The following is a 23,596-nucleotide window of genomic DNA, read 5'->3' as shown; positions in this document are numbered from 1 at the left end:
CTCTACCTTCAAAACCCACCTCTCGTTACGCTCCCAGCAACCATCACATCTTGCCTGGATTATTGGTTGCAGCATCCTTGTCACCCATCGGCTTCCACCTGCATTTGTTCTCTCCACAGCAGCCAGAATACTCCTTTAAAACACAGCTCAGGTTGGGGCACCCCGGTGGCTCAGCAGGTTAAGCCTCCCATTCTTGATTTCAGAGGGTCGTGAGATAGAGCCCAGGGTTGGGCTTCTGCTGAGCATGGAGCCTGCTTGACATTCTCTCTCTCCTTCTCCCTCTGCCTCCCCCTCCCCCCACCGCGCCCCTGCTTGCTGGAAGGCTCTTTCTCTCTCCCTCGCTAAAAAAAAAAATAAATAAAAATAAATAAAAAATAAAACATAACTCAGATCACGCCTCACTCCAGACCCTGTGATGGCTGTTCATCCTAGCCTAGAGACTCACAGATTTACAAAGCCCCGCCCACATATTCTGACCCCATCTCCCACTGCCCTCGCCTTCCTCCCTGCCTCCCTGCCACACAGTCCTCCTTACAGTTCCTCAAACACACAACAGGTCTCTTCCCTCTGCCTGGAATGCTCTTCCCTCTGCCTGGAATGCTCTTCCTAGAGATTCTGGCATGGCTGCCTCCCTTATTTCCTTCCAGTATTTCTCAAAGGCCACCTTCTCAGTGAGGCCGACCCTGACCATCCTGTTTGAAATTGCAACCTCCCTACTCTAGCAGTTCCCAAGCTCCCTGACTCTCCTATATTTTCCATACCACTTATTCCCTTCTAACACATCTATTATGGTTTCTATTATTAACTGAATAAAATTTAGTGGAAGAGACAGATAACAGGAAATAAAAGCATGAATATAGGGAAGTGTCTATAGTGGCTAGTGCTATAATGAAAGATACAGCTCAGGGACGTGATAGAGACTTGAAGGTAGGCTACTTTCCTTCGCCTGGTCAGGGACCGGACGTTTGAGCTGAGACCTAGTTGATGTGAAGGAGCCGAGGGGTTGGGGCAAGAAGGAAGAACACTCTAGGCCGCAGGAAACTGAAAAGGCTAGAGCTCTGAGCTGGGAACCGCCAAGTTCGTGGGCAGATATTCCGACCTCACCGCTTCCAGAGGCCGTCGGAACCCTAGCCTCCGGCGTGTGGTTGAGCACTCCTGCAAACTTCACTTACAGCTTACCAAACAGACCGACTCCAGGCAGAGCCTGGGGGCCGCGGGTGGGTGGCAGGCCGCTGGGAGTGGCGGAAGCAGAAATGGATAACCCCCAGAAAGAGATGCGAGAATTTCAGGGGCCGGCTGGAGTCGCCAGGAAGCTCGGCCGGGCCTCGCGGGCTGCAGAGGAGCCCGCCCAGAGGAGGCGCCGGGCCGAAGCCGTCCCAGGCTTGGCTCTGTGGGAAAAGTGGGCTGGGCGGGATGAGGGGGCTGGAGAGGGGGAGAGAAGGACTCCGTGTTCTCCCGGCGGTGGGCTGGGCCCGAGGCCCGCGGACGGCCCGCGGTGGGGCCCTGGGTTCGAGGTCGCCCGCCGCTGACCAGCTCTGTCCGGGCCTCCCGGGCCTCAGTTTCCCTCCCGCGTGGACCCAGGGGCGGCTTCGCGGACCGCCCGGTGAGCCGCGGGAGGGGAGACGAGGGGAGGGGCGGGGGTGGTAACTCGAGGCGCCCGGAAGGGGTCTCCCGGCGCCCGCGGCCACGTTCCGGCCCTGGCGGAGGCCCGGGGTCCGGAGCCGGGATCGCCCCGAGCCGCGGGCTCAGCCCACCCCGCGGGCCGCCCTCCTGGGCGTCGGCGCGCCCGGCGGCGCGGAGGTGAGCGCGGGCCCGGCGGGCTCTGGAGGAGGCGGCCCCGGGAAGGCGTGGCCCGCGGAGACGTGGCGGGGCAGCCCCACTGCGCGGACCCGGAGACTGAGGCGGCAGCCGCCGTTCTGCGGCGCGCGCCCGGGGGCTCCCAGGGAGGCGACCGCTGTTTTCCGGCGGTGGCGGGTCAGGGGCCCACGTCCCAGCCCGCCCAGCTCCTCTAACAAAAAGAATGTGGGGACACGCGGTGTACCGGCCCCCCGCGGGCTGTGCGGTCCGGGTCCCGCACCCCTGGGAGGGGTGGGGGCCGCGGCTGCCCCCCAGGCTCGCGACCCTGGCGGGGGCACTGCGCCTTCGGGCCCGGAGCCCCTCTCCGCGCGCGGGTGCCGGGAAGACAGGGGTGAGGCCGACGCCAGGGCGGACCTCAGTGAGCAACCCCCCGCCTCCCGCGACCAGCCGCTGGCATGGCCCCGCCCCCGTGGGCCCCGGCGGGTTTCTCTCCATAGGCTTTATCGTTGACCGGTCCTTACGTTACTTCTTACTTAATTTTCCCATTCATTTATTATTTATCTTTGTCTGCTCACAGTGTGTCTCCCCGCTGGAATGTAGGCTCCACGAGGGACGGATTGCTTTGTCCATTGTTGTATTCTTGGTTATTTCAATACTTTCTGAGGTCCTCTTTCTGATGGGCTGGATATTGGAGGTTACACCGGCAGCCAAGCTGAGTCCCTCCCGAGAGGAGTCCTGCCCTAGACGTTCGGGGGGCTGGGGAGAGTGCTGTAAACACAAAGGGCATCACGGTGGGGCGGGGGGGGGGGGGGGGGAAGGAAAGGAAAACAGATGTGAGGGGCTGCTGGTTGGGTCAGCTTGCGGTGAGGAGCACCAGCGATCAGGGCGGGCCTCGCAGATTAGATGAGGGGCCCACAAATAAACCGTGGGATGTGCTAAAAGGGAAAGGCAGGAAGCCGAGGGCACTTAACTCTGACCTTGCCTTTTGGGGGATAGGGAACTGAGCTCAGCAAAGTGATTGTCAATTGCTCTTAGGTGCCTGGTCTGGGTGGGCGGGTGGGTAGGGAGAGTATCAGGGGGTCAGGGGAGGCTTCCTGGAGGAGGCGGTGGTTGAACTGGGCCTCTAAAACTGTGTAGGAGTTCTCATCCTTTAAGATGCGGTGATGGGGTTTGACAATTGTTTTGCAGGTGCCCTAGGAACCACAAAGTCAAAGGGCTAAGCCAGGTGGCTGGACAGGAGGCCCTCGCCCTCTTGCTGTGAACTCTGCTGGTAAGTGGGTCCCTGCCGAGACTCGCCCCCAGAAGGTGTGAGGGAATCAGGAAACCAAGCTCTGCTTCTCACTGGTCATGCAGTCTTGGGCAGTTCATCTTCGCTGCTCTGGGCCTCCGTTTTTCATGAGTCAGGAGGACAGTTGGATTAGGTGCCACTTATGATCCGTGGGGTACCCACGTTCAGTGGTTGGGGTTGGTCCTACCCAGCCGTGCCCTGTGTTCGTACCACACTCTTGTTTGTTTAGTGGTCCCTGTCTAAGGGCCCCCAGTGGAGGAATGGGGCCGGCCTGCCCCAGCCTGCTTTCATCTGGCCCCAAAGGCTACACATTCTTAACTATAAAGGATAACTGTGCCGTTAACGAGGGAGAGAGAGGCGGGCAGGGGCCCAGGAGGGTCACAGAAACCTTGGAGGTTTGGCCTCAGGGTTGGAGCTAAGGGTCCCCTGGATTAAGGGATGGTTTAAGCACAACGATTTCTATGGGTTCGGGGTCCATTTCGGCTCAGCTGATGCTTTTTTTCTTTGGATGTTAAAAAGCTGTATCAAACCCCTCCATTCCTTCTGGTCTGGGGCAGTCACATTGTCCTTCTCTGTGAGTCCTCTGCCGTCCAGTTTTTTGCATGCCCCTCACCCTTTGAGAGGAAAGGCAGGGACACCAGCCCATTTCACAGATGAGGACACTGAGAGCCTTGGGGCACACAGCAAGTGAGTAGAGGCCTCAGGGAAGGGGCCCAGGTCTCCTCCAGAGCCAGCGTTCTTTTCCCGACAGGGGCAGAGGGGCTGCTTTCCTCTCTGACCTGTGGCCACCCATCTCCCCTCACAGTTCTTATGGGAGCCATGAAGCTGAACGAGAGGAGCGTGGCCCACTATGCACTGAGCGACTCCCCGGCCGACCATACGGGCTTTCTGCGCACTTGGGGCGGGCCAGGGACTCCACCGACCCCCAGTGGCACTGGCCGAAGGTGCTGGTTTGTCCTCAAAGGCAACCTGCTCTTCTCCTTTGAGAGTCGTGAGAGCCGGGCCCCGCTGAGCCTGGTGGTGCTGGAGGGCTGCACAGTGGAGCTGGCCGAGGCTCCCGTGTCTGAGGAGTTCGCCTTCGCCATCCGCTTCGACGCCCCTGGTGTGCGCCCACACCTGCTCGCGGCCGATGGGCCCGCGGCACAGGAGGCCTGGGTGAAGGCACTGTCCAGGGCGAGCTTTGGCTACATGCGCCTGGTGGTGCGCGAGTTGGAGAGCCAACTGCGCGATGCCCGCCACAGCCTGGCCTTGCATCGCCACTCATCCTGGAAGGCCGCTGGCAGCTGCTGTAAGCCCCAGGCTCCTGACCACCGGTCTCTGGGCCTGGAAAACGGTCACTCCCCCTCCAAGGATTGCAGCCCCATGGACTTGGTTGAAGAAAGGGGCAGCAGGCCAGCAGGGCAGGGCTTGGCCGAGTGGCAGGGCCCTGCCAGCCACTTCCTAGGCAGGAGGCAGAGCCCCTCGTTCCCTGAGACCTCCTACTTCTCTACCCTGCACAACTGGTACGGCCAGGAGATCATGGAGCTGAGGCAAAGGTGGCTGCAGAGGGTCTGGGGGAGCCAGCCAGAACGTGAGAAACAGGACGGGCCCTGAGCCTCAGCCTTTCGGGTTCCGCCCTTATCCTGCTGGTCAGGACTCCGGGGCCAGTGCTTTTTCAGGAATTTAATGTTTATTCGGTTTAAAGTTGCTTTTTTTGAGAGGGTTCTTTCCTTCCTGCTCTTTAGAACTTCTCCAGGTTCCAGATCCATCCCCGTTCCTGGAGGGGACTGAGGAATCATTCCTTCCAGCCCATTTATTTCCTGAGGCCCAGAGAGGAGAGGGGGCTTGCTTAGCAGCGGTAGAGCCAGACCCAAGTCTCCTGCCGCTGTGCTGGACTGCCCCTCTCTCAGGGAACACGAAGGGGAGGCAGGAAGTGGGGACTATCACGTGGCCATAGACTGCCGTGCGTTTTTACCTACACACCACAGACTCTACAACCACAACTTCCTACACTGGGAGTCTTGTGTACACTTAAATACCAGAAGTTGGCTGAAGTGTTGGCTCGAGGGATTGACATCGTCAGAGAAAGTAGATTTCTTGTCCTGGGGGTTTCTGGGGCCCAGCTCTTCCTGGGTGGTGGGGCATAGGACCCCCACTCTGCAGTTTGGGTGGGGCCCTTTGGAGGGAGAGGTCCTTCAGCCAGCAAAGAGGGATTGATTCTGCTCAGAAAGTGTTGGGGCCTCCAGCTTCTCTCCCTCGCTGCCCTGTCTATAGATGGTGCTGGTCATTGCCCCAGGAGGGGCTGGTGGCAGAAACCCTTCCTGTATTCTGTCCTTAGAAGCTAGCTCCTGGAGCTGCCACTTGGGAAGCTAAAAGGAGTGGGGAGGCAATGGGGCTCCTTGGGGAAGCCAGGTCGTTATTTTGGTTCTCAGTCCCGGTCATTCTAGGAGCTTGGACACGGGATTCCCAGCACCGTGTGATAAACTCTTCTCTCCTAACTGTACCACTCCCAACGAGCCGTTCCTGATCCTGACCCTGGCCTGGGAACTCATTCACCGTCCTGCGCGTCAGCCAGTGCTTATCGGCCAAGACCCTCTCATTGCTACCCTCAGCAGCAGTGGTGCCAAGTGTTTTCTTTATTGATCGTTTAGGGAGGCAAAGTGGCTGGATGGAGAGAGCCAGCAGCCAGACTAGCCTGAGCCCTGGGGGTGTGGCAACAGTGGCTGGACGGAAGATGCAGAACCTGGTCCAGACATCCCCCCTCTGCCCGCACACAGTCTGCCCCTTCTTAGCCTCTCCGGCCCTTATTAGGACCTTGGGTACCCTGCCCAGGGCCCCACTAGGTCAAGAAGCTCCGACTCAGCCTCGGAGTCCAGGACGCCGAGAGGCCACCAGGGTCCGGAACCCATTCCCGCGGGCTTGTTTCCCAGCCCCAAGCAGGAGCCCACAGCCCACTGCGCCTTGTTTTATACACAGATACTACAGGCTCTTGTTATCGTTTTTTTACGGTTACAATGGTGTTTTTTTATACGATTAAAACACTAAGTCTTTATTTCTCACTTTGGTTCCTCGTTTATTTGAACAATCACTTGACCAATTTTTGCGAAAGCCCCCCCTTCCCCCTTCATTTGCCTATACATAACGCATACCTTGGCAAGAAATAAAATTACAAAATCATGGGGCGCCTGGGTGGCTCAGTCGTGAAGCGTCTGCCTCCGGCTCAGGTCAGCGGGAGGCCTGCCTCCCCCTCCCCCCCGCCACTCCCCCTGCTTGTGTTCCCTCTCTTGCTGTGTCTCTCTCTGTCACATAAATGAAAAAAAAAAATTACAAAATCATCCAGGTAGTACAACTAATAGGTTTGAAAATAAAAAAAGAAAAATACAACTGTTTGAGGGTCGATGAAAGTGACCTCTCTGTTCAACAATCACCGGCTCTGCTCAGCCCGGGCGCTCCACGGTGAGGGAACAATGGCGGAAGAAAGAAGGCTCCACCGGGACCGCCCGCCTGACGACCCCGCCCGCCAGGCCCAGAAGCAGGGGGGTACTGGGGCGTCGTCCCCCTCCTCGTGACGTCAGCACGTCGGGCAAGTGACAAACGCCTCCTTCGCACAGGAACTAGGCGCACTGCGCAAGTGTGCGGGCTGGGCCTCGCGAGGGTTGGGGCGGTGCGCTTCCGGAGGGCGTCACAGGGGTCGGGTGGTGGGGTCCGGGTGCCGGCCTAGGGGCGGAGCTGGGAGATGGCGTTCGGAGCGGCTCGCCGGCTGGCTTTGGCATCCGTCCGATTCGGGGCTTTCCGGAACGGACCGAGCTTGAGGAAAGGTGGCGATGTCTCCGCCGGAGCGGGTGGCTCAGGCCGGAGCCTGGTACCGTCGAGGTCAGTCATCGTTACTCGCAGCGGCGCCATTTTGCCCAAACCGGTGAAAGTGAGTGTCTGCCTGGAGGCGGGGCGAAGGGGCTGCGGCCAATCATTATGGGGAGTGTGCGCGGGTCGACGCTGACTGATAGGAGCAAAGGCCAATCGTACAACCGCCTTAGACCGGAAGACGGATCAAGGACAAAGTTAAGCAGTGATGCGCTGCTTATTTTGACAGGTGGGAGGAAATGGGTCGGATCCCGGTATTGAGTTGGGCGCCCGGAGACAGAGGATGGGGGGTGAGAGCTGAGAAAGACTGCACTTCGCACTAGTTCTTCGTGAGGAGCGTGGTGCCCTAGTTCTCCGGGCCACAAGACTCGGCTTTATGCGTCCAGTGTAGACAGATCACGTAACCACTCCGTTCTTGTCTACCTCACAGTTGATGGGATGGAATAATGAGTTGTGAAGGGGCTTCGTAAATAAAGGGTACGTGGGACAGACCTTGTATTTTTAATGAGTTTTGACCTAGTACTTAATTCACGTTATTTGCAGTCCTGAGAGGTGGGCAGGGAATTATTACGATCACAGTTTGTACAAATGAAGTCGGGCCAAAGCAGTGAAGCCGTGAGGCTCCAAAGCTAGCAGCGAGTTGGGGTCTGGAATCCAGGTTTCTGGCTGGTACACCCTCACCCCCAACCAGGTCCTATTTTTTTCCACCACTGAATGCTATCACATGTCCTGAGTACCCTTGGGTTTTTCTAAGTAAAATGGAAACAGCCCCTTACACCAAACAAGTTTGCTCTTTGACTCCAGGGCCGTGTGGGAGTTAACAAAACAAAAACAAATTCTCTTAAAGCTAGTGTGGTCAATGCTAGCTCGCACAGACAAGTGAGTTCAGGATTGTTTTGTGGCAAGAAGCAGGGTCCATATTGGGGAAGAGCTGCCTTATAAAAAGGCATAGCTGGAAAAAAAATTTTTTGAAACTCCGTAGGAAAATATGAGAGGATATATTGAAATTCTACTGAAACTCCCCCAGTCCCTCTACACAGCTAGTCTTTTATGATAAAGACATGCTCACTTTTCAAAACATGGTTGTTTTTAAGAGTTAACGTGGTGAAATTAAACTTCTCAGGCACTGAGGAATCTGTTAGCGAACTGTATGGAGTATCCTTCCACTGTACGTGCTGCACATCTAATTTTTAGATGTCTAGAATGAACGCATTACACTTTTCTTTCTGGTAGCCACATTGATCGCCATAAAATAACCTTATCTCTTCTTCTTCCTTCTTGCTCTCAATGTTTCCAAAATCAAGTAGTTGCGTATTACGGGCCTGGGGTCCACAGGAGTGCTCCTGAGGGGCCAAGCCTTCTGTGGTCCAGAGTTGGCTCTGGAGCTCACAGCCACCGCTCTGACCCTCTGCAGATGTCCTTTGGCCTTCTCCGTGTGTTCTCCATTGTGATCCCCTTTCTCTATGTCGGGACGCTCATTAGCAAGAACTTTGCCGCTCTACTTGAGGAGCACGACATTTTTGTTCCAGAGGATGATGACGACGATGACTAACAGGTAAGACTTCCTTTTCTCCTACGTGGACCAGGAACAGGAAGGGGTGGGGCATCTAAACTCTGATGCAGTTTGCCTTGGTAGCAGTTTCTGGTCACTTGAAACAGAAGGGCAGACCTTTAATAAATGGGCTCACTTGGCTGTTTTTATTTTGCCTTTGCTCTATGTTGATGAGAAAAACTATCTTACTGACTTAAAAATTCACTGGGATGGGGCGCCTGGGTGGCTCTGCCTTCAGCTCAGGTCAGGATCTCAGGGTCGAGATGGAGCCCCAGAGCCCCATGTCGGGCTCCCTGCTCAACAGGGAGTCTGCTTCTTCCTCGCCCTCTGCCCCTTCCCCCCTGCTCTTGCTCTCTCTCTCAAATAAATAAGTAAAATCTTAAAAAAAAAAAAAAATTCAATGGGATCTCTTCCAACTGGGTTGATCCTAACCAGACTTTTTGTCTTTTATGTACCCTTGTTCTCTCAACCCACAAGTTTTCTTAACAATTTAATGCCTTACACACCCGTCCCAAACAGCTTCATTCTCCACATTGAAATTTAGAAACTGCAAGTCTTCACCACGGTCAGCAAGGTCACCAAACTCTGTGCCTATTCCATTCAGCTTTCTGGTGTTGGCTTCTGGTGCTCTAATACGTGCTGCTTGGCTGCCTTTCTGTTGTGGTTAAGGACAGTTCCGGCTCCGGAGTCTGACATTCAAGCTTGCCATGACCTGGCCACACCTGTTATTCCAGCCTCTTCTTCCATATTCCCAACAGCACACCTATCCCCAGTATTCACCATCTCTTGAATTACCCTCATGCTTACCCACTCCCAAGCAGTGGCTCTTCCTTCCAATTGGAAGGCTAATTTCCCACTACTCCTTTTTTTTTTTTTTTTTAATTCATTTGAGAGCACAAGCAGGGAGCCCTATGCGGGGCTTGATCCCAGGACCTGGAGATCATGACCTGAGCCGAAGGCAGGCGCTTAACCATCTGAGCTACCCAGGCGCCCCTATTTCCCACTATGATGAAGTCTTCCCTCATTTCTCCATTTGAAAGTGACTGCTGTGCCCTCTGACTGACCAGTACCTCTTGTGACAGTATTATATGCTTAAGCACACAGGCACACCCCCAAATTCTACTAAGAGTTTCTTGCTGGCAAGGAACATGTGTTTAAGTAAGCTCTACACCCAACGTGGGGCTTGAAATCACAATCCCAAGACCAAGAGTCGCATGTTCCACCAACTGAGCCAGTGAAGCGCCCCCCGGCAACATGCTTTTTATACCTTTGGGCCCCCAGTGCCTGGTCTCCGATGAATGTTCATTAAATGTGTGAATGAATAAACAAACTGCTTTGCTCCTGCCTTGTTTGGTAGAACGTCTCTGGAATGCTCTTTCTGGTATGTGGATAGAGGGCTGCTCTGAGCCCAGTTCACTGCTGCTTTCCTTTCTTACAGGACACGGAGGAGGTACAGAAAGGAGACAGCCCTAACTTAATTACGATGGTGATGCTCACAGCCTCTCCTGCTTCCCTATCAGAAGGGCCCAGGGAAAGCCCTCAGCCTCCCAACACCGGTGAAGCCTCCTGCACCATCTGTGACCATAGCCCAGATCCCCAGGCTCTGGGAGGTTCCCAGAAATGTGCCGTCCACTGAGCACAATCAGCTTATGAATAAACATGATAAACATCAGCTCTGTATGACTGCGTGGTGGCTGAAGTGTCTCAATAGGAGTGACCCCAGCTGCAGTTTCTTGTCGCTGTAGTCCTTTCTCAAGCAGCTGAATGGAACAGGCCTTTGACTTACAGCCCAAGATTTCCAGGCCGCCCCCCCGCCCCGGATGCACAAAGGCAGTTACAGGCACCTGGGACCTATTATTATTATTTACAAAAGCCCAACAGAAACTTTCCCCTCAGTAAAGATGCACAGGATAACTAAAGCCTCAAGTTTTTGTGTTGAGGAACACTGGCGAGTTATTATATTACCAGTCATAAGCTGTGACTGCTTAAAACTCCTTGAGAAACATTGTTATTAGAATGAATCTGTCAACACTTGGGTTCCTTAGATGAAAAGATAGTAAAGGGGTTGGTGGTGCAGAAAAATATGGGAATGCTCAGGGTGACTACCTACAGATCCCGAACCCCTCTCTCCAGCATTTAGACTGTCTGGGGAAAGAACCATCGAGAGCAGAGATGAGTTCTTTAACCTGTGTCGACATTTATTCTCCTGTCACTGGAGCTATAGCCTGGTTTGCACAAACAGAGATATTTCTGTTCTGTATGCACTAAGCAACAGTGTTCCTAGCAGAGTACCTAACTGGGTAGGAAGTTAATTTCATTCAGGACGTGCTTGTTGCAGGTAGATAGGCTAGGCCTCTTCAGAACCCAGGGAGGAATGGCCCAGCTTGGCAGCTGTACTTCTGTGCCTCCTAGTGTTGCTCTCATCTCTGACAGTAAGCACTGGCTAATTCTGGATAATCTGTGCTGTGACACCAAGCAAATCCTGGAGGCTGTAGAAACACGGCTAAATTGGGGAGCCTGGGTGGCTCAGTGGGTGAAGCATCCAACTCTTGATTTCAGCTCAGGTTGTGATCTCAGAGTCGGGAGATCGCGCCCTGAGTGGGGCCCTGCGCTGGGCGTGCAGCCTGCTTAAGATTCTCTCTCTCCCTCTGACCCTCTCCCCACCCTCTCTCTCTCTCTCCCTCAACAAAGTCATCCAGCCTGATAGCCAGAATGATACTTTCTGAGCAGATGGCCTCATCCTTCCTGTTTACTGACATGCAAAGCTCTGAGAAAAGAGAATCTAATTTACAGGAAACACCACACTTCAGGAAAGGGAAAGAACAGGTGGTGTGTATACTAAGACCCCACTTGTTCAGGCAAAAAGTGAGACAGACTGCAGAAGAGGAACTTCCCACTGGCTCACCAATGGAATTCTATTAGGAAGTGACCATCACGTACTGAGTTTATTTGTGCTCTAAAATATTTAAATATCAACATGCACCTTTTCCCTGAGTGACTTCACGGGTCATGGCCAACATAGAACTTGGAAAGGAAATCCTTTGGCCTCGGCGCTTCTGTTTCATGGAAGAACCGCATGATGTGTGTCCGCTGCTTCCATACGTTAATCGTTTCCTCCAGTTCCATCTTTCCCTGCACAAGTGAGGGGAGAGGTGTTCAGTCAGAGTGGCCAAGGGGAAGGAACACGACACCGAAGGCCCGGATTCTGTTCTCTGCTCTGGCACCAACTTATTGAGTCACCTGGGGCAGGTAACATCCTCTGTCAGGACCGCAGTTTCTGCATCTGGAAAATGGAGTGGTTGGGCTAACTGATCTCTGCGGCCTTTCAAATACTTTTTAACTCTGTAGCTAACTGATCCCAAGAGGAGAGACTTCCAGGTCAATAGGCCCCTGCCCCATGACTGCCTAACCTAACTGGCTTAACTTGGTTTCTGCTAAACATTCCTTCCATGGTACGTACTGGTCCACGCTAAAGTTCGCACTGATGCTAATGTGACTGACCAGAGATAACACAGTCAGGCCTCGGATTTGATCCCATTTACACAGGACTCAGCTAACCAGCCTGCCTCTTCCAGCTGCAACCTGGTAAAGCAGTAACTTCTAGGAATGAGGTTCAAGAAGAATTTCAAACCTTCCTCATGTCTTTTTTCAAAATACAAGTCCTGGGGCGCCTGTATGGCTCAGCTGGTTAAGTGTCTGCCTTCGGCTCAGGTCATGATCTCAGGATCCTGGGATCAAACCCCGTGTTGGGCTCTGTGCTCACAGGGAGTCTGCTTCTCCCTCTCCCTCGGCCCCTCTCCCTGCTCATGTGCGCGCACTGTCTCTCAAATAATAAAATCTTTTAAAAAAAAATAAAAATGCAAGCCCCAATGGGTTTGGTTTTTTTTTTTTTAAACAATCTTATATTTAATCAGGCGATAACCTCTAAGTTCATCTGTTTCTTTGAAACACTAAGCAGAAGTTACTGACCTAGTAGTTGCTTTTTAAACTTGGGAGACAAAATTGAGAAGCTCTGGACAAGTTGGCTGCTCTTAAGTCAGTCAGGGAGGGTCAATTACCTTAATAACCAAAAGATCCACCACCCTGGGGTCTGTGACGTGGGCATTCTTCATAAACATTTCTCGGACTTTATCCCGTCCTTGCTTCACGGTGATGTCTAGCTGGAACAAGTTCACTAAAGAGAAAACATGATTCAGGGTAGAAATTACATGGTTAAAACCTGTTTTACAAAAATTGAGTCAATTGATAGTCACTGAACACATTAACAGGTTGCCCATTCATTTCATTCAGCAAATATTACTAGCCTGACCCTAAGCTAGGTGCTTACGGCTGTAGAGGGAGACGTGGCGCCTGCTCTCAAGGAGCTTATAGTTTGTTTGAAGAGACAAGACCGTCGTATCTGAAGAGGAGTATAGCACAGTTCAAGGGTATGAACAACCTGGCTTCAAATCCCAGCTGTCACATCACCCATGTGATCCTGCGGACTTCTCTGTGCCGGAGTGTATTTGTTTCTGAGGGAAAGGAGGATGATAACAGCACATAACTCCAGAGCTGTTGGGAGGCTTCCATGAGACAAGATGCTTAGAACAGTGCCAGCATGGAATAAGCTCTCAAAAATGTGAGCATTATCATCATATAGAACTGGCAAAAGATGACAGGGTTGAAATTAACAAGCAATGATGTGGTGTAGGTGTGTGCGGCACACAAACTTAGGGTTGAGGGAGACTGCTGAGTGTGCAGGGAAGGAAGGTTTCAGTCCAGCCAGCGATTACGGCCACATCAGGTTACTCGGGGGAAGGAGGGAGCAGTCTACAATGTAACTCCTCTATTCTCTCAAATTCTGTTCTGAGGGGCAACCATCCACAAATGCAAACATAAAATCACAATATTCAGCAATCCCTGGCTAAGCAGATGCCTAAAAGAGTGGCACAGCCTTAGGGACCCAGGACTTCATATGAGGCACATGTCCTTTGCAAATTAGGTTTTAGTCATTTGTATTCCCATCCTCTGGTAGTCAGCCTTCAGTGGATTTGCTGATGACAACAAGGGCACGAACAGGGCCTTGTGTGGTAGGCGGGATTAGGAAGACGGGGTACATTAGGCTGAGGGGACAGCATAAACAAGGCTCACAGGCTAGAATGAGCATGTGGCTGGGGAGACCTGTGTGCTCATTTGGTGAGGAAGCCCTGTGTTTTGGCCATTCTTGTGACATGTCCACTCTCGTCTACAGAATTATCAGAACGTCTGAACACCACGAGAGCTATGGAGTGACTGAATGAATCGACAATAAAGTTCGAATCTATACTCGATTTAGTGACCAATAGAAAAATAAAGCTTCTGCTGAGGAAAATACCATGCCGTGCTGATCCCAGCAGGGAATAAGCAACAGCAGAAATCTAACAGGAGAAACCGCAGCCCAGCTTTACAGGTAAGTGTTAACGGGGCCAGAAAATCACTCACACTGGAAAGAACTCGGGATCCAGTGGAATGCTGGAGCAGACTCTCATGGAGCCTCTCTTCCCGAATCTGCCTTCACTGACTTCACTTTGGTAGCTTAAAATCAACCATGGTGGGAGTACCAGCCCCTGGAAGATTGGTCAAAGCTGTAAATCTGGGTTCCCACCACAGTCCGTATCATAATAGGGATTTTATTTTTTATTTTAGAAAGAGAGAGAGCAGGGGGAGGCGCAGAGGGAGAGGGGAAGCAGACCCCCCACTGAGCGGGAAGCCTTATACGAGGGCTTGATCCCACAACCCCGAGATCTTGACCTGAGCCGAAACCAAGAGTCAGACGCCAGGTGCCCCTCATAGTAGGAATTTTAGAAAAGAGCAAACAAAGGGACAATAAGACAAAGAGACACAAAAACAAGTGCAAACTAACAAGGATCCTGGAATTTAGAACCCTCCCATTTGGGGGGAGTGAGGCCTCCCGCACTGTGGGTACTTGCCTGAGGTCATACTATTGCTCCCTGGGAAGTGTGGGCCTGGAATTCAGGTTGTTTATTTTTAATTTCCAATCTGATGCTTTTTGAAGGAAATGACTATAAGGACTCTTCTCCTGCTATCAGTGCTTACCTTTCCTGCATTTTTATATTAGATCCCTGCCCAACCTTGGGAGTTTAAAAAAAACAAGGTCCCTCTATACTAGGGGAGCTGGTGCCCATTTGCTCCCGTTCCTCATGATTTCCAGAACTACACACCAGGGCGCTGGGTGTACAAGTCTTCTCCTCAGGAAAATGTGCACAGGCACATATGCAAAGTTTTGCTTACAGTGTCAGTTCGTAGATTCCTGAATGCCCATCTAGGCTCCCTCCTCCCACCCCAACCCTCAGAACATGCCCCTCCTCCAGTGAGAAAGGCTGTGGGAAGGCAAACAGGAACAGCCTAAGCTATCACCTGCTTTGGTTTAACTCGGTGGTTCTTAAACCAGCAATGATTTTGCCCACCAGAATATCTGGCAATGTGTGGAGGCATTTTGGGTTGTCACAGCTAGGGAGAGTGCTACTGGCATCTAGTGGGCAGGGGCCAGGGATGTTGTTAAACATCCTACAATGCACAGGACCGCCCCCACAATTATCCAGCACAAATGTGTTGAGAAACCCTGGTATAAATTAATTCCAACTGCTTTTTCTCAACTCAGTTTCTTGGCTTATTCTTTGAATTCTGAATATTTAAATTGCAATTTTGAAAAAATCTAAGAGGCTCAAAAGGAAGGTATCAAAGTGCCCCTCTTGGATGAAGGTGCCTTTCCCACAGGCTCTGCGTGTTTTTCCAAAATTACTGTCAAAGTTTTCCTGAGTCAGAAAGGCTCTGACACATTAAGAGGGATGCCACTGATATCCTCAGCTGTTTGCTCCCATTCACTTTGGGAGCATTCATACCAGGCACTGGGAGATCCTGAGATGGGAAAGCGGCATGGTGTACTGGAGAAGAGCATGGGGTCAGGGGTCAAAGCAGCTGGGTAAGGTCCCCTCACCATTATGAACTATGACCTTGACTAGGGTACAGCCTCCTCAGCTAAAAAATAGGAAAGAAAAGAACCTCAGACCTAATTCCTTTATAGGAACATGGCAAAAATCGAGTGACAACATCTTGTAAACAGTAAGGCAACTATAAACCTTAAACATCTCAACACTTACTCCCCATACATCGATTTTAAGTTTTAATGGTCTGGATATATGCCTATCTTCCTGACTAAACCATAAGGCCCCTGAGGGCAGGGTTGTTTTATTCACTTTTGTATCTCTGGGCATCTCGTACCGGCCCTGTTGTACAAGAGATAGCCAGTGAAATGGAAATTAAATGAATAGTTTCAACAGAAAATTCTCCTGTTTTGTAACCAGCAAGCCTCATGTAATATTTTTTCAGTGGAGGGAGTCGAAGGAAGGCAGTTCTGTCTCTGTGCTCCCGTGCAAGGCAGCCACCACCCAGGCAAATGGCTGCTATGCACGTGCAGGGTCACTGGGTCCCATGAGATTCGGGGGAAAACTCGAGCAGGAGCCAAGAGCCAGGTGTAACAGCTGGATAGTCAGGGTCTGAAGGGTGGCTCCTCTCCTTACTAACGGTGTGATGAGACACATTTACATGCCTCAGTTTTCTTATCTGTAAGACAAGGACACAATTAGAACCCACCCTCAAATAAGGCAGTGTAAAGCATTTAGCATAGTGCTGGGCCATATGTATGCAATTCAAAAAATGTCAGTTATTAGGGGCGCCTGGGTGGCTCAGTCGTTGGGCATCTGCCTTCAGCGCAGGTCAGGATCCCAGGGTCCTGGGATCGAGCCCCGCGTCGGGCTCCCTGCTCGGCGGGAGGCCTGCTTCTCCCTCTCCCACTCCCCCTGCTTGTGTTCCCTCTCTCGCTGTCTCTCAAATAATAAATAAAATCTTAAAAAAAAATAATAAATAAATGTTATTAAAAATACTATTACTATTCCCAATTCTTGGTTTGGTTCCTCAGCTGGAGTCCCAACGATAGATAGCATGACACCAGCGTAGGCACAGGCCTGAGCAACTGACCACCTACAGACGACCAGCTACAGACCACCAATCCTCCCCATAGGGAGGTACCACCCCTTTGACCCGCCCCGCCCCCTCCCCGCCCCCGCCCCTTGATCCCACAACCCCGAGATTCCTTTCAGGACCCTTCTGTCTCTGGAATGATCTTCTCAAACAGTATTTGAGGGGAATTCCTGAGAGGGGATAGTTTAAAAACTTCTGGGTCCTGACTGTGGATAACTCGGTCTATCCTCAACTCAGCCACTGATTTTTTTTTTTTTTTAACCCTTTGCAAACCATTCTTCCTGCATCTGGGTCTTGTTCCCTACCTCCTACTCCTCTCTGCAACAAGAAAGCGTTCTGGGCACTCATAGCAGTAGTCTGCTAGGCAAGCATTCTCTCTTTAAAACATCCCCAATTGAATACACCCCCCTCCCCTGCCCCAAACACACAAACGCAGACACTTGCTACTGTCACTTCCCTATACCTATTATCCACCTGTCCCCTGAAGGCATTTAAGTTTGCAGTCCCTGAACCAGCAGTTCACTTAAGTTTCTCCCTCCCTTGTATCCCGGCGTCTAAGCTCTGGTCATGAGCAACCTCTCAGCAAGTCAGGTTCAGGATAGGGACACTGTGGAGCAGACAGTTCTCATACATCAAAAAAACTGGATTCTGCATGGATGCTCCTGCTATAAGTAACAGTAATAATTAATAATCATCATCATAATAAAAACAACAGTAGCAGCCAACATTCAGTGAGTACCTAATGAAGTGCCAGGGCTTACCCTCAGCACTTTAGAAATATTACCGATTTAATAAAGGCTACTCTCTGAAGAAGGTACTATCATGATGCTCATTTTACAGATGAGGAAACGGAGGCATAGCAAGATAAAATAATTTGCTCAAGGTCACACAGCTAGTAAGGGGGCAAGGTCTGGAGGCAAGTCTCTGTAACTACCACATTCTATTGCTTCTCACACACCGGCAGGGAAGTGACAGCCCCGAGGGGAGCTATGGTGCTCTAGCTCACTTTAAAAACACCTTCCCTCTGAGACGCGCACTGACAGTCCACGTTCAAACACAATCAACAAAACAACAAAATATCAACAGCCCCTGACATTTGTAGGGTCCTTGACAGTTTAGGTGGGATTTCCCTCCAATCTTCCTCTCGTCAGAGCCATTGGGCAGTGCTGACGGGGAATGCCAATATAAGAAAACAGAATCTCCGCATCCAGGGACCTTGTATTTCAGTCCTTCCAGTGAACAGATTGGTTCCTGGACATCTAAGTGAAGGCAGGGGACAGGGAGACAGTAGCGGGCAGGCCATTCGGGGGGAGGGGATGAGTTCCTAAGAAACAGGAGAGACAGGTAGAGCTAGGGAGCAAGCTTGGGAAACCGGACCTGGGAGGAGGCCATCTCACCTGGACTGGAAAAAGGCCCCACGGACTTAACTGGATGACCTTGGGAAAGTCACTTCCCTTCTCTGGTGGTCTGTTTCTCTGTGGGAGATGTGGGAAACAGATGACCGCTCAAGTCCTGCCGCCACTTTGTTTATACAACCTAATGGGCACCTGTAAAAACATTCAGGAACTCTACGGCTGACTTTGGGTTCCGGATCCATCAAGGGCGGGCTCTGGGCCTCGGGGGCATCACCTCGCCTCTAGGAGCCTCACAGGCCTCACCTATAAAATGAGCACGTCATCCACAGTCCCTGCTCTCCCTCCCACGGGTTCGTTAAGAACTGCGGGGGACAGAAGGGCCAACGCGCCCAGGGCTCCCAGAAGCTTGGTTCGGTGGCAGGGCACGGCTCGAGTCTGGCGCCGCCGCCGGGTCCGGTCCACCAATGCTCGGCTGGCCCTCCTCCCCTGAAGCACCCGGAGTCGCCTGTGCCCAAGTCGGTGACCTCAGCTCGTCCCGGGAGAAATGGGAGGCCAGGACGGCTGCGACCCTGGGCGGCTGCGTCCGGAGCCCCGCGTGCGCCGCGGCCTCTCACCGGTGTTCGGCACCTCGCGATACCAGGCGCGGTACAACTCGCGCACCCTCCGCTTGGCTTCGTTCATGTCCCGACTAAAAATGGGCTTCACTGACGTGGGAGCCGCAGCAGCGGCCCGCCGGAGGCCGCTCGCCGCCATCTTGCTAAAGAAACCACCTTCCGCTAGGGCGGCTGAAGGGCGAAAGCCTTTTGTCATTGGCTAAAACCGAAAGCCACGCCCCTAGGCGCCACGGGTAGGCGGGAGGATAGCTGTGGGGCTCTCTGAATGGCTTGGAGGCCTCCGTCTCTGGGTGGGAACGGCCGCTGGGGGCTGCGCATGCCCAGGTGCGGAAACCCCTGCTCAGCCGTTGGCGGGCCTAACCGTGCCCCAACCGTGCCGCCAGGGGACGCTCGAGCGCCAGACTAGCCGCGGAGCAGCTGCCTGGCGTCCCCCAGCGTCCCGCCGGCCACCTGCTCGCCGCGCTCCTTTGGTTGCGCCCCTGGGCGCGCGGGCCTCGCAGAGCTTCGCGGCTCGTTTTCGCCGGAGGGTCCCCAGGAGCGGCGGAAGCCCCTCTTGGCGCCTGGGCTTCCTTGGCGCTGGCCTGGCCCCTTGTGTGATTTTTCTGCTGCCACATTTTTTTCTTTATTTCCCCAGTAAACCAACTCTTCGGGAGCGCTGTGTAGCTGCCAAAGCGCTTTCCTGGCTGTTGGCTTCCTGGCGCTTCTCCACATCCCGGGGAGGTAGGTTCTATCATCAGCCCCGTTTTAGACAAGAACGTGTGCATCCTAACCTGTGGCTCTCTGTGAAAAGCAGCCCAGAAATGTGGAGCTGGAAGGAGCCTTGCATCGACCGTCCCGGGTACCCCCTCCGTTGCTGGCATTTTTCTGCTGAGGCATTTTGCTGGCATTTTCTGCTGAGGTTGCCTCTGACCATGGGCTGCTAAGGGAGAAATAACCGCTAACGCAGGGCAGGCCGCGCACTAGGCTCGCTAGACCATTTTACCTGGTCTTTAATCTCATGGATCAGAGAGGTTCTGTTAGCACCCCAGGAGACAGGTGGTGTAGGGTCCAGGCACATGAACACATGCATCACAACACACCTGTGGGATAAGCACTGTTAGACACATTTTACAGATGAGAAAACTGAGACACAGAGAGACAAAGTTACTTGACAGGGTTGGCTTGAGACTCAGGTAGCTGGCCCTGGAGTCTGTGCTCTACCTCTCACAGCACCTACATCATCACATCTCTCTAATTCTAACCCCCTACACGCTCCTGCCTCCTCCAGGAGTAACCACTATCATGAATTTAGTGTTTAACATTCCTTTTCATTGAAAAAAAAAATGGCCTCCAAAACAACTCACAAACTGGGAGAAAATATTTGCAAATCATATATTCCATAAAGTATTTGTATCTAGAATATATCAAACACTCTTACAACTCAGTAATAAAAAGACAAATAGCCCAATTTAAAAACAAGCAAAGATGGGGCGGGCACCTGGCTGGCTCAGTAGGTAGAACATCTGACTCTTGATCTCAGGGCCACGAGTCCAAGTCCCGTGTTGGGCGTGGAGCCTAGTGTAAAAAAAAAAAAAAGCAAAGGTGACAAACCCAGTGGCAGGAACTCTGTCACTGCTGGTGAGAATGAAGAATCAGACAGCCGCTTTGGAAGTCAGTTTGGCAATTTCTTAACAGAACTAAACATGCTCTTCCCATATGATCCAGCCATCACTTTCCTTAGTCTTCACCCAAATGAGTTGAAGACTTTTACTCACCCAAAAACCTGCACACGGATATTTATAGCAGCTTTATTCATAGTTGCCAAAACTTGGAAGCAACCAAGATGTCCTTCAGGAGGTGAATGGATAAATAAACTTTTGTATATCCACACAATGGAATATTCTTTAGCATTAGAAAGATATGAGCTGGGTGCCTGGGTGGCTCAGATGGTTAAGCGTCTGCCTTCGGCTCAGGTCATGATCCCAGGGTCCTGGGATCGAGTCCCTCATCGGGCTCCTTGCTCCTTGGGAGCCTGCTTCTCCCTCTGCTTCTCCCTCTCCCTCTCTGCCTCTCATGAATAAATAAATAAAATCTTAAAAAAAAAAAGAAAGATATGAGCTATCAAGCCATGAAAAGACGTGGGGGGGGGCGCCTGGGTGGCGTGTGGGCTGAGCAGCCCACTCTTGGTTTCGGCTCCAGTCTTGATCTCAGGGTGCTGGGATGGAGCCCCAAGTTGGGCTCCATGCTCAGTGTGGAGTCTGTTTAAGACTCTCCCTCTCTCTCCCCCTCCCCCACTAAAATCAATCAAAAAATCTTAAAAAAAAAAAGACATGGAGGAAAGTTAAATGGATATTACTAAGTGAAAAAAGCTGATGTGAAAAGGCTGTATGCGGTATAATTCTAGTTCTATGGCATAACAGAAAAAGACAAAACTGTGGAGACAATAAAAAGATCATTGATTGCTAGGGGCTGGGGGGAGGGAGCAAGGAATGAATAGACTGTGTGATACTATAGTGGTTGATACCTGTTATTATATGTTTGTCCAAACCCATAGAGTGAACCCTGATGTAAACTATGGGCTTTGGATGACAGTGGTGTGTCAATGGGGGTTCATCACTTGTAACAAATGCACCCCTGGTGGAGGGGGATGTTGATAACAGGGGAGTCTGGGGTTGGGGGGTAAGGGTATATGGGAAATCTCTGTACATTCCACTCAATTATGCTGTGAACCTAAAACTGTTCTAAAAAATAAAGTCTATTTTTTTAATGGGCAAAGGATTTGAATAGCTTTTTCTCCAAAGAAGATATACAGTGACCAATAAATACATGAAAAGACACTCAACATGGTTAGTCATTAGGTAAATGCAAATCAAAACCATAACAAGATACCATTTCTCGCCCACTGGAATCCTGGAATAAAAAGACAATAGTCAGTGTTGGTGAGGATGTGGAGAAATTGGAACTCTCATACACGGCTGGTGGGAACGCAAAATGATGCAGCCTCTTCGGAAAACAGCCTGGCAGTTTCTTAAAAACTCCAGTCCTAAGTATCTACCCAGAAGAAATGAAAACATTTGTCCGTATGCAAATGTTCATAGCAGCATTGTTCACAGCAACCAAAAAGTAGAAACAACCCAAAAGTCCATCAACTGATGGATTAAAAAAAAAAAGTGGTTAAAAGTGTGGGATATATCCATACAATGGAATGCTCTTCAGCTATGATGAACCTCGAAAACATTATGCTAAATGAAAAAAGCTAGATGCAAAAAACATATTGTATGATTTCATTTATATGAAGGGTTCAGAAAAGGCAAATCTACACAGATGAGTGGGTTAAGTGGGAATGCAGAGTGCCTATAGCATGAGGTTTCTGGGTTTTTTTATTTATTTAAATTCAATAAGCCAACATATAGTACATCATTAGTCTCAGATGTAGTGTTCAGTAATTTATCATTTGCATTTCTGTTTAGGCAGAGGGAGATGCTCTGAAATTAGTTTGTGGTATAGCATACAACTTTGCAAATGGACTAAAGTCCATTGAATTGTACACTTAAAATGAGTGAAGGATAAATTTTATGTTATGTAAATTATATCTCAATCAAGCTATTGGGAAAAATGGCCTCGGATGATTTTTCAAATGTGTGAAGTCCAGTGTATTTTAATAATGCCTTCTTGCTCTCTCTGCCTTAAAGAAAGAAAAAAAAAACCCTATTTGTCTCTGTTAAAAACAATGATTTTAGAAAATTGGGAACGATTAGCACAGTACAGAAGATAAATATGCTCTATAGAATTAGAAGCAAAGTAGTATATAGTGAAAAGATTTTGTCAGTTCCTGATACCAGTTACAAGCTGTATGTCAAGTTACCTTTCCCCCATGAACTTTGGTTTCCACATCTGTAAAATGGGGATAATAGTGGCTACCACACAGGGGTTGTGAGGATTAAATGAGGTAATGTATGTAATGTGAAGTGCCTAGAAGATGTTTGGTGCACACAGATGTTTGTTAAGTGTCTACTAATCAGATTATGAGAATCCTGTTAACTTTCTTTAGCCTCAATCCGTATAACATGTTACACAGAGTAGATCCTAGCGATCAAGAGCCAGTGAAGGGTGGCAGTCTTGTGGGGGAGGGGGTGGAGTTTATCCAGGGTATTTTCTTGATCCTATGTTTGCATCTAAGACCCTATTTTTTTACTTACATTGTACATTATGCCCCAAATTAAGAAAATGTCAATATTCTGTAACAAAGAATGTTACTCTATTGGGGGGAGGGTGTTGATATAGATGTGGGTTAAAGGCTAACCACTACCCCCAGCCCCTCTTGCCAGTGTCCTTGGTACCCAGTGAATGTTACATTGAGTCAAATTGAAGCCATCGACATTTATGAGACTTGTTCAGTTGATAGTGGAGTGAGAACTAGCTCCCCAAATTTCTTATTCAGTGTTTTTCGTCCACTCCCTCCCTCTCTCACCCCACTTGGAGTCCCCAGATGGAGGCAAAACCAGGAACTGATTCATCAGGGTCCAGAAACACAGCCATACAGTGCCTCCGGCTCAGCCTTTTCTTTCTGGTCCCTATGGGGAAGGGAAAGCGGCTTTTATCATTTTCCCTGTGTTATACCACACATTTTAAAGTAAATTGTAGATTCATATGTATAAGAAATAAAACAGAAAGGTCAGGTGTGCCCTTTACTCAGTTTTTCCCAATGGTAGCGTATTGTAAAATGATAGTAACAATAGAACCACCAGAATATTGACATTGATACAATCGAGATACAGAACATTCCCATTACAAGGATCCCTCGTGTTTCCCTTCCCCCAACCCCTTCTTAGTCCCTGATAAAGGGACTCCATTTTGTCATTTCAAGAATGTTATACTTTTGGGCGCCTGGGTGGCTCAGTTGGTTAAGCGACTGCCTTCGGCTCAGGTCATGATCCTGGAGTCCCGGGATCGAGTCCCGCATCGGGCTCCCTGCTCGGCGAGGATCCTGCTTCTCCCTCTGACCCTCTCCCCTCTCATGTGCTCTCTCTCTCTCTCATTCTCGCTCTCTCAAATAAATAAATCTTAAAAAAAAAAAAAAGAATGTTATACTTTTTTTTTTTTAAGATTTTATTTATCCATTTGACAGAGAGAGACACAGCGAGAGAGGGAA

The 23,596-nt window shown here is 50.7% G+C and overlaps 3 protein-coding genes across 5 annotated transcripts; 2 read left to right on the top strand and 1 right to left on the bottom strand.

Moving 5' to 3' along the window:
• Positions 1-1,444: 1,444 nt before the first annotated feature.
• Positions 1,445-10,149, top strand: PHETA2 (PH domain containing endocytic trafficking adaptor 2). 3 transcript variants are annotated; one of them, XM_027592437.2, is made up of 5 exons: positions 1,445-1,603; positions 2,995-3,067; positions 3,891-6,937; positions 8,340-8,480; positions 9,916-10,149. In XM_027592437.2, the coding sequence occupies exon 3, from the start codon at positions 3,896-3,898 to the stop codon at positions 4,676-4,678; it is 783 nt and encodes a 260-aa protein (XP_027448238.1). In that variant the 5' UTR covers positions 1,445-1,603; positions 2,995-3,067; positions 3,891-3,895; the 3' UTR covers positions 4,679-6,937; positions 8,340-8,480; positions 9,916-10,149. The 3 variants fall into 3 exon arrangements, with proteins under 3 accessions (XP_027448238.1, XP_027448236.1, XP_027448237.1); XM_027592435.2 differs by having other exon boundaries at positions 2,986-3,067; XM_027592436.2 differs by lacking the exon at positions 1,445-1,603 and adding an exon at positions 1,678-1,800 and having other exon boundaries at positions 2,986-3,067.
• On the top strand, positions 6,708-10,149 carry SMDT1 (single-pass membrane protein with aspartate rich tail 1). Its single transcript, XM_027592442.2, has 3 exons — positions 6,708-6,986; positions 8,340-8,480; positions 9,916-10,149. The coding sequence occupies exons 1-2, from the start codon at positions 6,801-6,803 to the stop codon at positions 8,475-8,477; spliced, it is 324 nt and encodes a 107-aa protein (XP_027448243.1). The 5' UTR covers positions 6,708-6,800; the 3' UTR covers positions 8,478-8,480; positions 9,916-10,149.
• Positions 10,150-11,357: 1,208 nt separating this feature from the next.
• On the bottom strand, positions 11,358-18,730 carry NDUFA6 (NADH:ubiquinone oxidoreductase subunit A6). The gene is made up of 3 exons (XM_027592440.2): positions 18,466-18,730; positions 12,536-12,651; positions 11,358-11,609 (listed from the first exon to the last, which is right to left on the bottom strand). Exons 1-3 carry the CDS (start codon positions 18,659-18,661, stop codon positions 11,478-11,480), a joined length of 444 nt encoding a protein of 147 aa, XP_027448241.1. The 5' UTR covers positions 18,662-18,730; the 3' UTR covers positions 11,358-11,477.
• Positions 18,731-23,596: the final 4,866 nt, after the last annotated feature.

This window comes from Zalophus californianus, chromosome 9 (assembly GCF_009762305.2).
Source record: "Zalophus californianus isolate mZalCal1 chromosome 9, mZalCal1.pri.v2, whole genome shotgun sequence".
NCBI lineage: Eukaryota > Metazoa > Chordata > Mammalia > Carnivora > Otariidae > Zalophus > Zalophus californianus.
Note: the sequence above shows the minus strand (reverse complement) of the source record. Positions and strands in the feature narration are given on the sequence as shown.

What these genes read in the sequence shown, in the direction of transcription:
- SMDT1 (XM_027592442.2), top strand. Translation starts at nt 6,801, where the DNA reads ATGGCGTTCGGAGCGGCTCGCCGGCTGGCTTTGGCATCCGTCCGATTC. An exon ending in TTTTGCCCAAACCGGTGAAA is followed by an intron (nt 6,987 to 8,339) that starts GTGAGTGTCTGC and finishes GACCCTCTGCAG; the next exon opens with ATGTCCTTTGGCCTTCTCCG.
- NDUFA6 (XM_027592440.2), bottom strand. Translation starts at nt 18,661, where the DNA reads ATGACAAAAGGCTTTCGCCCTTCAGCCGCCCTAGCGGAAGGTGGTTTC. An exon ending in TCGCGAGGTGCCGAACACCG is followed by an intron (nt 12,652 to 18,465) that starts GTGAGAGGCCGC and finishes TTTTCTCTTTAG; the next exon opens with TGAACTTGTTCCAGCTAGAC. An exon ending in TGGATCTTTTGGTTATTAAG is followed by an intron (nt 11,610 to 12,535) that starts GTAATTGACCCT and finishes TCACTTGTGCAG; the next exon opens with GGAAAGATGGAACTGGAGGA.
- PHETA2 (XM_027592437.2), top strand. Translation starts at nt 3,896, where the DNA reads ATGGGAGCCATGAAGCTGAACGAGAGGAGCGTGGCCCACTATGCACTG.